At 38.8% G+C, this 15,315-nt stretch overlaps 1 protein-coding gene across 1 annotated transcript; it reads right to left on the bottom strand.

Annotated features, from left to right (window-relative positions):
• Positions 1-9,014: 9,014 nt before the first annotated feature.
• gemin7 (gem (nuclear organelle) associated protein 7) lies at positions 9,015-11,211 on the bottom strand. Its single transcript, XM_010775927.1, has 2 exons — positions 11,044-11,211; positions 9,015-10,194 (listed from the first exon to the last, which is right to left on the bottom strand). The coding sequence occupies exons 1-2, from the start codon at positions 11,063-11,065 to the stop codon at positions 9,794-9,796; spliced, it is 423 nt and encodes a 140-aa protein (XP_010774229.1). The 5' UTR covers positions 11,066-11,211; the 3' UTR covers positions 9,015-9,793.
• Between the last annotated feature and the right edge of the window lie 4,104 nt (positions 11,212-15,315).

Genomic DNA, 15,315 nt, shown 5'->3' with positions numbered 1-15,315 from the left:
ACTAAAGGACTTACTGAATTGGGTTAAAATAACGGTGGGCTGAAGCTACAAAATTAACCTTAATGTCCCTGCAGTCACAACAGATGTTTTGTCTTCTCTCTGGAACATTGAGGGATAATTTGATTGAAGTAGGCTACTAAGTCTTGTATTGTTTGCTGACCCTCTATACTGTAGCAGGGGTGGGGAACCTCTGGCCCGCGAGACCATTTTGTACGGCCCTCGAGGTAATTTATAAACACAAGGAAAAAAGAAAAAAATTAAGAAACCTAGACCGCAAAATAATTAAACAAGCGAGTGCCTGTTTTTCTTGGCCAACGTCAGGGTCCTTGAACACATCACGAGTCTAACGTGTCATCACGTGGTATATGTCTCGTCTGACGAGTGTAGTTCTGACGGAGAAAGCCAGAACGCCGCTCCGGCACTTGAGAAATTGCAGTACCCATAAGGAGCCGTACACATGCCGCAGTTTTTGCGTGGCTGTGTCTTTAGTTGATAGCCCAGTGGGCGATCTGTTCATCTGTCATACTGATCATACAGTCAATAACTTTGTTGTTATTAGCATCTGGTTAGCTAGCTATGCTAACGAATATAAGAAGCTTTTTCTCCAACCAGTGAGGTAAAGGCACATCTTTATCATCATCTTTATTTATTTTATCTTTATTTATCTGTTGTTATTTTGTTTTACTTGCTTGTAAGCGGTTTGAGCACCAGGAAAAGCGCTTTATAAATGTAATGTATTATTATTATTATTATTATTGATATGATCAATATAGTTATAAAAAAATAAGAGAATAAAGTAAACAGGTATAAAATACTGTATGACAGTAAAACAAAGTTGTTATTAATAAAGAAGAATACAGTTTGAAAGGGGAGTGATTTGTAAAATATCCATAAAGAAAAATAAAATCTGCTTACAGTTCTGTTTCATATGGATGTTGAGAGATGTATCCATAGATCTCCTAATGTTGCTCTCAAAGTGCACCAGATTGATGCTTTTAACTTAAACATTTAAAAACAAATCTTCCCGGGGGAGCATGCCCCCCGGACCCCCCTAGAGGGTGTGAGGTACCCCCCCACTTAAATCGTGTCCACATGGATATGAAACTAAATACATTTGCACACATCTTGTGTCCATATCTTTCTGTTGTGGTGGTCATGCCACACCGTGCACGTGTATGCATGCGCGAGTCATGGTGAGATATCTGGATTAAGAGGTTGCTTTTTCTTTGCACAGCATGAAAGAAAGGCCCAATGAATGGGCTGTGTTTTTTTTGTTTTTTTGAAAAAAATTGAAATGGCCCTTGAGAGGAAAAAGGTTCCCCACCCCTGAATTAAAGGATTGTTGCACTGAAATTCAAACAGCTTCAGCAGCAGGCTCTGTTCTATGATAAAAACTACTGCATAGTCATTGAGCATATGAAGTGCGGTTTATTAAGCCTGACCAATATGAGTCATAAGATACAATTAGAAGATGATGCATTTGAGGGGGTTGATCGGAAGAAACATGTTTGACTAACAAAATGTGAAGACAAAAGTAAGGGCAAAATAATTAAATTGTTTCAGAACAAGTTAATATTCAAAACATGCATTTTAAGGCCATATAAATGTATGCTGCATGAACAATATTGAGTGCGCTTTATAATATAAATCAGGTATCATATAGAGCCCTTTAAACCAAACAGTGGCTAATCTGGACATTATTAGTTTAACAGGTAAACCACCCTATCAACTTTGACCTGATGATGGCGCTATGTTAAGTGAAGGGCTCATAAAGGTGATTACAATTCATCTTGAGGTGAACAAGAAGGTTTGTGACTCATATCTGATATACTGTATATGCAGTTATAAAAATAATATTATTAAAAAAAACATAAACCTCCAGGTGACACTGAAAGATCAGGTTACCATCAGTCAGTTGAATACATCCACTGGGGACCATGAATGTCGGAATAATATTAAATGGAAATCCATCCAACAATTGGTAACATATTCAGTCTGAAAAAAGCATTGGATCGACCATCATGCCATCTCTACAGTTTAAAACCAACATGAAAAACACATGATACCCATCAGCCGCACTTTCCCACAGTAAGACTCAAAATGCCACTTCTGATTGGTCAGGACTAATGGTCACAGATGGTAAATCCTCCCTTCAGTGCTGATATCAGTGGGTCTTCAGCATCACAGCTTCAGACACTAATTAGCAGCATCTTCCTGTGTTTACTCCTGCGGGAAAGGGAGTGGGCCACGATGAGATCTACAGACGTATGGATAAATGAAGATAACTTTAATCTCCCTCCTAATTAGCACTTCCCTTCTCCTCCCACCTACTCGTATGTCTTCCTGTCTAGACTTGAGTTGTGCATATGTGTCCCCCTTTAATTACAAGGCTGTGGCAACATTTTGGACACAACTCTTCATATTGTATCTTTTTTTTTACAACAGCAGGCACTGACCTCAAAGGGTTGTATGTGATAATGTTGTGACTGACATACATTTAACAAAGAACACCAATCCTTTGATTCCTCAAAGTGGCCTTAACGGTCACCTATTATGCAAAATCCACTTTTTTCTGTATTTTATACATAAACATGTGTTTACCCTTCAGGAAAAAAGATTCTCTCACTTTTTGTCTTGATCCATTTACTGTATATAAAAATCTGTCTGAAAATGAGCTTATCAGATTTTGGCAACTTTATGATGTCATGACGATTTTTTGGCTTGTGTAACCATTAGCCAATAACCAACCAAGGTAACCCCCCACCCACCTCATCACCAGAATCCCCTCCTAGAGCACAATTGTGTTCTTTTTAACCAAATATCTCGCAGAGGGGCGTGGGGAGTGGCTCCTTATTTTCATCTAAAGTAACAGACAAAGAATCAGCACTTTTGAAACAGGGCTGAAACCGAGGGGTTTATGGGATGCTACAATGCATGATCTGTTTGGTATTTCAAGCCAAATACTTTAGAGACATGTTTTGTATATATCTGAGACCTATAATATATTGAAGAAAAACAGTATAATAGGTCAAGTCAAACTATTTGAAATTGGCAGCTTCATGCAAAAAAACCTATAGATGGTGTTGCATACACATTAATATTCACCCTAAACACGTACAAATGTTTATGTTTGAGGCCCAGTGCTCAGTGGGGTGTACTTGGCTCTCTCCCCTGCCAGTCTCTTTATCTCTCGGGCCACTTGAGTCAGGGAAGTGAGGCTGCCACACAGCGCCTGGTCCTCACAATCGCTGGAGCTCCTCCAACATTCCCCTGCGGCGGCAACTCAAACAAACCTAGGACTGGCGGTGACTCAGCCATTCCTCTCGAGTCTGCCTGTCTGGCTGCTTCAACAACACCTCCAGTGAGCACTCTACAGTAAATATCACCTTTTAGTCACACCTAAACAAATGCAGTCATGAATGACTGTTTGCAAAGATGTAAATGGGGTTTGTTCTTTTTGTCATAACTGATGCCCATATTTTACACCTTACTTCTCATATAATAACGATTATAGTGACAATGTCTATAAATAATAAAAAGATAAAAAAAGGATGATTAAAAGAGGCCCTTGAGCCTTGGGCGCAGTGTGCTTTATTCAGAGAGCATTCGCTCTGCTAAACAACCTTATCCAGCATCGCAAAAGTATAACCACCAAGCGTCATGAAGAATAAAACACTGGAATCATCAAAAAAGAAAGCCTATTGGGTCAATGTATGATCATTAAAATAAAAAAACCAATACGGACAGAAAATGTTATTAAAAGTTACTTATTGTAACTTATTGAAATCCATGAAATATGTCACTTACTCAGGGGTAGTCAGTCCACTCAATGACGGACAAGGGTGCCCTTTAGAAAAGGTGGGAAATCAGGGCTTTACAGTAGTTATTGCTATGTGGGGGTTGTTAGCAGTTTTCCTTCCATTGTGGAAGTTTACAGTATGAGGGAAGTACATGAAATTCACACTCTGACTTCAGACATGCAAATAAAATGGCGGAAAGTCAAATGTAATGCACTATAGGGTGTGATTTCAGACAAAGACTGGAACCATACCCGCACTATTAACATGCTGTTACTGTTATGTGGGGATGGATTTGCACTGCAGGTATTCGGACAAAAACCAAAGTATTAGACACATTAAACCGACTCGAAAATGATCATGATGTAAGGCTCTAAGAAAAGGGGCCACCAAAGTCCTTAGGACAGTGTACAAAGGACCCATATAACAATTTTGCCAATACATAGAGTAGATGTTATTTTAAATAATATTTGAAAATGTCTACCTGTTGGAGGTGCTCCAGTAAAGACCACGTAAGACAGTATTTTTATATTATTTATTGTAGATATGCTAGACGAAAATATGGTCTTTGACAATGAGTACAGTAAGTCAACAACTAAATGTTATCTAAAGGTGAAGAGTTATTCTGTCACTGTTTGACCTTTGTTAGAACAAAAATACTTGAGAATACTTCATTAACGAATGCTATCTCGTGGATCATCATCATCTCCTCCATCATGTCCATAATAAAAAGTACCAAACATACACAATGGTGAGGTCACTGTTCAGTTATTTCATTATGCTGGCAGGGCTTTTGTGCCAAAGGGTGATTAAGTGGTTTTGTAAGTTATTAGACACTTACTAGGAAGTGAGAGAGGGCCACAAACAGGAAGGAGCGGAATGTGCTTCCTGTTGGCCAGCGATGTTATACAGGGCAGATTCATTGTACCATCATAATTGACACACACAGACCCACACACACAAATACACATGCATACTAAGCGGCAGGAATGTTTTTCTACTGAAATCAGGGAGAAGCAGACTGTCAGGGGGAAAGACAAACAGTGAGATTAGATAACATTGAGACAGTGTGTCCCTGTGCACAGCTACAAGTTAGAGAACATGAATCCAGCACGCGTTCTTCAGCAAAGATTAGTCTTATGAAAAATGTACTTTTAAAACTATATATTGTCAGTAAATCAGCATATCAATTCACTTGTCTCTGTGTTACTTGGAATTCTTGAAGAAAATGTCTCGGCAGTGGACGGAAAACTGAGAAAACTCTGGATGAATTGAAATAAATGGGGGCCAAGTTTTAAAAACAGCAAAACAAATCTGTCCTGTTTTTTGTTTAAAACTACCACTACACATGCAATAAAGTCAAAGTCTCATTTATGATTTCCATTAAGCAGTGAACAGATTTTTTTGGCCACTAAACGGATGGCAGAAACAAGTTGTAACAAAGCATAATATGAAAAAAGAGAGATCCCTTCACAATATGCACTTTCTTCCATGATTAAAAAATAAAATAGTGAGCAAACACAAAATATATGTGATGTCAGTAATAGAATTGGGGAGGAAAACCTCTTTAATGATCACACATGCAGAGCACACAGCACACACAGTGACATTTTGCCTCTGTATTTAACCCATAGTACCAGGAGTCTAGTCCTAGGAGCAGTGGGCAGCTATTGTACAGCGCCCGGGGAGCAACGGGAGTGAGGGGGGGAACGGGGGGTGTCCGGTGCCTTGCTCAAGGGCACCACGGCAGGGCAGGAGGTGAACTCCTAAAGAACTCATTATACCCTATTGTCCTACTAGGCATTGCGTTCCAAGAATGCAGGGTTGTTGGTTGTTCCTAGAGTCTCTAAAAGTACAATGGAAGCCAGAGCCTTTTCTTATCAAGCTCCACTTTGTGGAATCAGCTTCCAGTTTGTGTTCGGACGGCAGACACCCTATCCGTTGTTAAGAGTGCGCTTAAGACCTTCCTTTTTGATAAAGCTTATAGTTAGGGCTGATTAGATTCAGCCCCTAGTTTTGCTGATATAGGCTTAGTTTGTCGGGGGACATCTTACTTCTTCCTTCTCTCTGTCTATACCTGTGTACTCTCATGTTCCGATTAACCCAGCTTCCCCAAATTTCTTTCTTTTTGGTGTCTATATACGCCGGGATCCGGAGTCAATGATGATCCTGCGGTCTTGTGTTATGGATCGCGAGTCCTGGATCTTGAGTCGTGGCTGTGGTCCTGGATCATAAGTCCTGGATGGATATCCTCGTGGATTCATCTTCCTATTATACACACATGCATTTCCAAACATTTGGACTACCTATGTTGCAAATGTATTATCTTTTCAATTTACACACGGCATCTATTGCACGTCTGTCCGTCCTGGGAGAGGGATCCCTCCTCTGTTGCTCTCCCTGAGGTTTCTCCCATTTTTCCCTTTAAACTGTGGGTTTTCTCCGGAAGTTTTTCCTTGTACGATGTGAGGGTCTAAGGACAGAGGGTGTCGTATTGTCATACTGATATTCTGTACAAACTGTGAAGTCCACTGAGACAAATGTAACATTTGTGATATTGGGCTATATAAATAAACATTGATTGATTGATTGATTGAACTGGGACCTCTCCAAGTAGCAGTCCACACTCCATATTTTAGGTCTGGTCGGGGACTTGAACCGGCGACCCTACAGCTCCCAGTCCAAGCCCCTACTGACTGAGCCACTGCCGGACTGATCTCTGCATTTGACCCATCCTAGTGTTAGGAGCAGTGAGCAGCCATTAGGTCGGCGCTCTGGGAGCAGTGTAGGGACAGCGCCTCGCTTAGGGGCACCTTGGTAGTCACTTGGTCGTACTCGAACCGGTAACCTTCCGGTTCCCAGGCAGAGTCCCTACGGACTGAACCACCACCACCCTAGCCCTAGTATTGGCCAACATCATCAAATCATGAGTTAGGACCACCCTGTCTGGATAGATTTGAACCATATTTGATCATAACACTTCTGAATATGCATTCAATAAAATAACCAGTATCTCTATTTAATAAATAGTAATTTAGAAAATCTTATCTTTGCAATTTTTTTTTAACAAGCCATCATATTTTCTTTAATGGTCAATGTTTTGTTCAATCTACAAATGAAATACTTTAGAGTAAAACATCTCAGAAATGAAGAGAAGTAGAAATGGAAGTGCACATGTTTATGTACAGTGTGTCCCTGCTGATGTTTGGACACTCATCACAGAGGTTAGAGCGAGAACTGAGAGCACAAGCCTTTGTATTTAAAATTAACATTGGTTGTCCTTGAGGCCTTCCTGATTGAATCACAAGGCTGGATGACGTCATACAAGGTTTAAGTCATATTTTGGATTAGGGAGGGCGAGAGACGCAGAGAGATAGAGAGGGAGGATGAGTCACTGCCTCATTGATGACTGTCTCCACTGAGTGGTCAGATAATTCAGCTACAGAAAGAAACACAGGCACGGCACGACCGCCTAATGGCACTCAAATAAAATGACTTATTGGGAACTAGCAAAATACACCTTTTAGGAAGATTAAATAGTATTGATGCCGCCTGCTCCCCCTCCCCATGAGACCAGTGCTTAACAATGATAAATCCTGCTCTTCTGTATTTATGACCAATGATTTAAATAAGTGACTAACAGAGGAACATCTCAATGTTGGCTGTGTTAGATTACAGAAACATGTTCGCCTGATCGATCACAGACCTCGGTATGTTTGAGGGCCTGTTACTTTCATCGAGGTAAATATCCCACTCCATAAATCTATTGGATCTGTGACTGAAAACAACTAAATCAATGTTCAGTTTTTTCTGGCGTTTACCGATTCAGATATGACTGATGTGTCATATTCATTGAAGGATTACTGAATGGGCATATTGGGAACAGGCCCCAGGGCTCAAGGTGTTTCGTAGCCCCCGTGGCCTGACCTTTATTTGAAGAGACTTAAAAATTCTCACAAAAATGCTGCAATTAAACGTAATGAAGAGATGCAACACCATCAAAGATGCAAAACGATTACAGAAACGCTCAATGACCAAAGAGATTCCTTATTTCTATGAAGAGATGCAAAACAATAACAAAGACAGATAATTGTAACATAGATGTGAGATCATGACAACAAAGAAATGCAGGGTATTGCAACGAGCTTAAAAACCACTACGAGATATAAAACGACTAGAGATCGACACAAAACCACTACAAAGAGAAAAACATTACTACAGTACAAGGGACATGAGATGACTACCGAGAATCTTTTACGCGATGAGATGAAAGGAAGCCTACTACAGAGATGTAAGAAAACTAGAGATGCAATACAACAATAGGCAGAATACATACAAATAGATGCAAACAAATGTATTAAGAGATGTAGCACGAATACAAAGATACCCAAATCGGTCACAAAGGGTCAAATATAAAGATACAACTCACCGAGAGCAGGAACGTCCTTCACTTTCCTCTGGTGAAGGGCGGCTACTGGCCGGCTCAGGTGCAGGACCACGACTTCCCTCGGCTGAAGGTCGGACTCCAATGCAACAACCTTCTTCTCACTTTCTCTTAATTTAAGCTAATTGTTCATTGGTTTGAACTTACAATGAGCACAGTACAAAGACCAACACACAAAAAGACGAGCAGATATGATGTACACTGTACATACATAAGCAGCATTCAAACATATAGTACGCTTTGTTAACGTTCATAACTTAACCAGGCGACATTCCATTTTATAACAGTGTGATCCATCCTCATAATATCGCTCCCACTTGTTGACAATTACATTGAAAATAAAAATGTAAATGCCATTATTGTGCATTAACCATGTTCCTAATGTTTGTATAACGATTTTACATGTTGGATAGGTGGACTTTTAAAGTAAAGTGTTACCTCTGGTACCAACCACCAAGAGCTTCATTAACATGTATTTGTCATTTATTTATTTTAACATTTAAGTGCCTTCAATGTGAATGGGGTTGCATTAAATAACTTTTTTCATTATTAACTAAACTACAGATAATTTTCTCAATTATTGGTTTATAAAACAATAGACACAAGTCAGCAAGGACCATCTCAATTTCCTATTCCAAGCGAGACATGGAAGGGCAGCACATTCTCACAATTGATAAACATATGTTGTCCTGGCATTATTGTTTGCAAAGTGATAGAATCGATGAGCAAAAGTAGTTGCAAATTCATTGTATGGATTAATTAATGATTGTGTCTCTTATTGTGAACCTTACTGGGTCATTCTGATGACAAAGAAATAAACTATACTCTATTAGAGTGAATAGAGAAACACTTGATAATTGAATTTGCTCAAGAAATTATCATGAAATAGAGTATTCAAAATATGAAATAGTGTCGAAGGATGTGGTGCTCTGGGGGTTACACATTAATAAGACGTTATTTTTGTTAAGCAACATGAACCTTTATCAAATATTAATCTTTCCATTTATCTTTATAATAACAGAATACAAAATTGATAATTCAAAACTAATTTGTGGAATGTTTCATTTACCTCAGTAAATAATGAATGACAATGCATCTCTCAAAATATAATAACAGTGTTGATGATCTGCAGAGCCTCCAAAAGATTATAAAACAAAAATACAGTTTGTGATGCAAGGTTAAATATTGGTTTGATCGTTCGATTTCCTGGTCTTTATGGCTGCATTATGAAAGCAACATCGATTACAAACAGCCACTTCCTGGATGCTATTGTGAGAGATATGTCAGATATGGTCTGATATAACCAAATCCCAAGCGAACGTCTCCCTCTTGTGCTGAAAAAGGGGGACTGCTCGTCAGTGTTGGATTTCTAAAAGCAGCCACAGAGAGCAGTATGATTGGCCGAAATATACCGACAGGATTGACAACAACCAAACATATATGAAACATGTTATAACCATCTCACAGTATGAAAATAGAGCTCTCTTGCAACAACAAATGAGACTCCCAAGTGGTATGTGCTGTCTAAACAGGAAACAAAAGCCTTAAGTGTTCATGAATCGAAAGTGAATGAAATCACATCCTGACACCTGATCAGTGCCTCTTTCTGCACCCCGATGGGAGTGTGCAGGTCGGACACCTGAAAGTTCAGCACGTCGATGTCAGACGCCCCAAACGTGGCCTCCACCTTCACCCTCTCATGCATGAGAAACTGAACCTTCTTGTTGGTCATGGAGAGGAGACATCGGAGGAAGGTCTCTCTCAGCACAGATCGTGCATGCTGCTCTATCGGGAGCTGCTCAGCGTTTGTCTCTGACGAGGCAGAAGTGGCAATGGAGGTTCGACAGAGGGCGATGAAGCGAGGTGATTTGGGGTCAAATCCTCGGCTGTTGGGGTCGGGTCCTTTTGGCAGGCGGAGCACAGACACCGGGGTTGCCATGTTGAATCTTTCTGCTAATATTTATGAAAGAAAAACCAAAGTCATAAACAGTAGCGGAGCAATACACCTGCTATTAAAACAAAGCTCTCCTTAAAGACATTATTTGGCATATATTCAGTCACACAGATCCCTTATTATGGAATGAAGGGGAACACTGTGTTTTATGTTATTCGATTAATCAATTAAGAACCATTAATGTATCTCAATGCCTTGAAATCAACTAAATAAGTCAATTTATTTTAATTTTATATGAATATTGTTTTACAGTTTTTAATTGAAAGTTCTTAATTTTTTCCAAACTGTTTTCCCATTTTGATTTATAATGCAAAATATAATAAAAAACTTAAATAAGACTTTCGTTGCACCTGGAGTAAATTCAAAAGCTACCCTGCAATATACAAAGTAATTCAAACTAGCTGCACCTTTACCAGCTTTGGTAAACAGATTAATGCATCAATAATTATTTATAACCAAAACATATTATATTATTCTGAAATGGACTGATCTGCATAATGAGTACTTTTTGGTACTTTAAGTATATTTTGATGCTAATACTGTTGTACTTGAGTAACATTTCAAATGCAGGACTTGTACTTGTAACAGAGTCTCACTACACTCTGGTATTTCTACTTGTACCTGAGTACAAGATCTGAGTACTTCTCCCACCTCTGATGATAACTTTACAAACACTCAACAACGTCATGGGAGCGTGTTGCTATTGCTATTGACAACACTGATGACACCCGGCACCATTTGAACACAACATGACCACAAAACACACTTTCTTCCTTACACCTAACAGTGCGATGATTTAAAACTCGTTTCACGAGCCCCTCTTAATGTGTATCTCTACGCTAACTTACTGTTTGCTCCACTTAGCAGCATCAGTGCATGTTTCTGCTACGTCTTCTTCTTCTTCGTTGGAATGGTTGCCAGATGACTAAGCAGTTTATGGGCGCATTACCGCCGCCCGGTGCAGCGGGGAGGAAAGGCAGTGACAGGGACAAAAGACAACGTTTCTCTCTGCCAGCAGTGGAAGACAAGACACGGAAGAAAGAAATAGGCCTACTCAGATCATTGTTCTTTGTTCACCAGTCAATCCCAGAATCCAATATAAAATCAAACCCCAGGTCAAATATCTTTAAAGTGTCTTGAGGCAATGTCTTTGGCATGAAAAGTACTCAGATCTTGAATTTAAGTAAAAGTAGAAGTACCAGACTGATAAGTAACTCTGTTGCAAGTAAAAGTCCTTCACATTTCACACAAGTTAAGTACAAAAGTATTGGCAATAAAATTGACTTTGAGTACCAAAAGTATAGTATGCGGATCAGTCCATTTCAGAATAATATATATGTTTTGATTACAAGTATTTATGCATTAAAGTGTTATCAAAGCTGGTAATGGTGCAGCTAGTTTTAATTACTTTGTATAGTGCAGGGTAGCTTGTGAATTTCACTCCAAGGTAAAATAAAGTATTTAAAGTCTTGATTGTGTTTCACATCAATAATCCAAACATGCAAAGTAACTAAAGGTTTTAAATACATGTAATGGAGTAAAAGCATACGATTTACCTCTGAATTGTATGGATTAAAAGTAGTAGTAGCAACAAACTAAAATACTCAAGTAAAGTAATAGGACCTCAACATTTAACTTAACAACATTACTTGAATACATGTACTTAGTTACTTTACACCACTGGTCTTTGGTGATTGTGACCGTGTGCTAAATGTATGAATTTCTTTTTTAAATCTTGGCTTGAAAGTATGGCTTTGTTGCTGTTGAAAATGGAGCTGCTCATCATCATCGTCATCATCATCATTACATATCACTTGTTAGACGCTTTTATCCAAAACGACCTACATACACTCAACACTGGCAATCCCCACAGGAGCAATTTGTTGTTGTATTGTACATTCAAAGTTTTGCACAAATACAATCCAAATTCAAGTTTCAAAAGTATTAAAATGCTTAATGTCATTGGCAAAGTCTTACTCAACAGTGCAATAAACACTATACCTGAGAGAAAAAGATAAAAAGGAATACAATATGCAATTACACACTAAACATAGTGATTATTGCTCATAATAGACATAATCCTAATATAATCATTACTAGGTTATTAGTATTAGAAGTATTTCACATGTTTTACACCTTAAGTCTTTTGTTGGTTTTGCAGTTTAAGATTGTTTAAGCTATTAATGCTGGAAACAGTCCATTACCAGTATATTGAGTGCCTGACCCTCTGAGGAAGCAGTTACTGTAAACAGTGATGGCCGCAGGCGGTTATGACTTCCTGCAGAGTTCTGTATTGCATGTAGGTGGAATCCACTTGGGTGAGCGTCATTGCCCAAGATGATAAGTACCTTGGACAGGATCTTTATCTCTCTGTTACAGCCGCCAATGAGTCAGCTCAGCTCCTACATCATCAGTGGCCTTGTGATACAGTTAATTGGCTCAGTTGGCATCCGTTGCCCTCATTCTGCTTCCGAGCACATCACAGTAAACAGGATAGCAAATGTCCCAAAGGACTCCTAAAATATGCTAGATGTGACCATATTTGGAGGAGAGGCTGAAGCTGGGGAGGACCTGGTAATACAAAGGAGGTTATCAAAAAATGTCATCAAAAACAAAACAAAAAAGGGAGCCCTCCAGACAGTGATGTAATGCATGCTAACTATATGGCAGTGTACAGTAAATCAAACAGCAAGCTATTTGTCAGTTTAGAAAACACAACTGGCATTTCCATTTTTAAATCAAAGTTGTTAAGGATTTTCATGTAATTCCTAGGCAAATAATTAATGAAACAGAACATTCTCAGCAGAACATTTTCTCTAAAAATAACGTCCCCTTATTTAGACGTTAAGATTTATCAGCCCACATAAGGGTAAAGAATTGCCAATTGTTATTTGATTTGCATGCCAGGGAGACAGAACGTCGCAGACAGTGAAGATACGTCTTTTTTGTAATTGCTGTGAAATGGTGCATATCTTCTGGGAAACACAAAATGAGGTGCCTTGTGTTGAAAGGTGCTATATATGCTTGCCTTGTCTTGCCTTGTCTTGCCTTGTCTTGCCTTGTCTTGCCTTGCTTTGCCTAGCCTAGTGTTGGGAAAATACTGAATATAATCTTCCAATATCAGAGCAGCACATAACAAATAACAAAGACCCTACGTAGCTGTGTACGTAACCGGATATATTATTACCTAGAAGAGCGTCAGGACTTTTTAGGCATATGATAGCTATGTGACAACGATTAACATGATGATTCAGCCTCTATGGAGATAGACATACGACTGTCATGTTTATTGCTTACGCAGGCCATAGCTAATCTGAACTAAACATTGCATACTGATTTGAACTGGTATTCTGCATCTTGTGACTGTAAAACTCTCTTGTATATCAAGCATGTGAAGGACACTGTTCAGGGAACTATTTGTCCCATGCAGCTTTGTGTGTGATGACTACTTCCATTCTTGCAAGGATAATAAATAGATACACATACGTATCCTGATATTGAAGATCAAGCCGGTGACAAGTGATATTTTTATATTATGTGCCTCTTGGGATGATGATGTTGATTTGTTGTTGATATAGTTCATACATGTTTCCCCAGATAATTAATTGTAATGAATGAATCCCATGACCTTTCATTGAGCACAACCATGGAAGGTCATGGGATCTATTTTGGACCTAAAAGTCCCATATAACATGAAAAAGTTCATGTTTACTAAAGCTCCAAAAAAATAATGAATTTGCTCTCCTTAAAAAAAAACAATTAGCATGCGTTCTCGACTAGTTCCAACTCTGGCATTATTGAGTTAATACAAGCCTTTAAATCTGACTTGCCCAATTAGTTTGGTATATTCAACATTATTATTATTTTTATCGCAAGTTTATAATCTGAATATGTTAATAAAGAGTAAATACTTTTGTTAAATAAGTGGAGTAAAAGTACAATATTGGCTTGGGATAGTAATAAAAGGATGTTACCATTTCTGAAATGTCCTCAAAAACTGAGGGATGCAAGGGTACAGTGATGTAATGTATACTAAATAGATGGTAGTGTACAGTAAATCAAGAAGCAATTTATATTATTTTTCAGTTTAGAAAACACAACTGGCATTCCCATTTTTAAATCAAAGGTGTTAAGGATTTTTATGTAATTCCTATCTTTTAGTAATATTTTATTTAACACAACATTCTCTCCAAAAATAACATCCTCTTATGTAGTCGCTGTTAAGATGTCTCAGCCCACATCTGATGAGGGTAAATAATGGCCATGTGTTCTCTGATTGCATGCCAGGAAGACAGAACGTCACAGAAAGTGAAGATACGTCCTTTTGTAATTGCTGTGAAATGGTGCTTATCTTCTGGGAAACACAATGAGGTGCCTTGTGTTGAAAGGTGCTATACGTAGCCTATATGCTTGCCTGGCCTTGTATTGCCTAGTCTTGTATTAAGATAAACCAGCAGTGTGCCTCTTGGTGTGATGATGGTGATTTGTTGTTGATATAGTTCAGGGCTTCTCAAACTCCGGACCCAGGTCCGGATCAAGACCGAACTGCAAATCAATCCGGAACAAACCCTGTGTCCCATTATAAAAAATTTTTTTTTAAAAGTCTGATTCTGACATAACTTAAAGTGGACTCATTATGCTATATTGGACAAATATATTGTAGGGCCATACAAAACATGTCTGTGAAGTTTTTTGCTTAAAATACCAAACAGATCACCCCTTGTAGCCATGCCTCATACTGCTCAAAACGCGGATTTTGGGTCCTTAGCTTGAACAAAAATTAAAAAAGAGGGGGCGGAGCAAATGCCTGATCAGAATTCTACAGATAAAGTTAAATTCTGCTGTGATAAAACGCCATCCTGTTCTAAACCACATCAAGTATTATTTCTGAAACAGTATGGAGCTCAAATGCTTTTTCTCTTGCGGGTCTATCACAGGGCGAGTTCTTTTTTTATTTCCTGCTTTTTAAACACTGCTCTACAGTACAGGTTAGCTTTGAGTATTAGCGAGTCTTGCTAATGTAAACACAGACGAGATTACGTACAAAACACGTCAGGCATTGTTTCTGATTGCAATTTTCTGTGGGTCCGCCGACGATTTGACGTCAGATCGGCAGCAAA

This window comes from Notothenia coriiceps, unplaced genomic scaffold (genome assembly GCF_000735185.1).
Source record: "Notothenia coriiceps isolate Sejong01 unplaced genomic scaffold, NC01 NC01_scaffold00016495, whole genome shotgun sequence".
Taxonomy (NCBI): Eukaryota; Metazoa; Chordata; class Actinopteri; order Perciformes; family Nototheniidae; genus Notothenia; species Notothenia coriiceps.
This window is presented reverse-complemented; position numbering and strand designations above follow the sequence as displayed.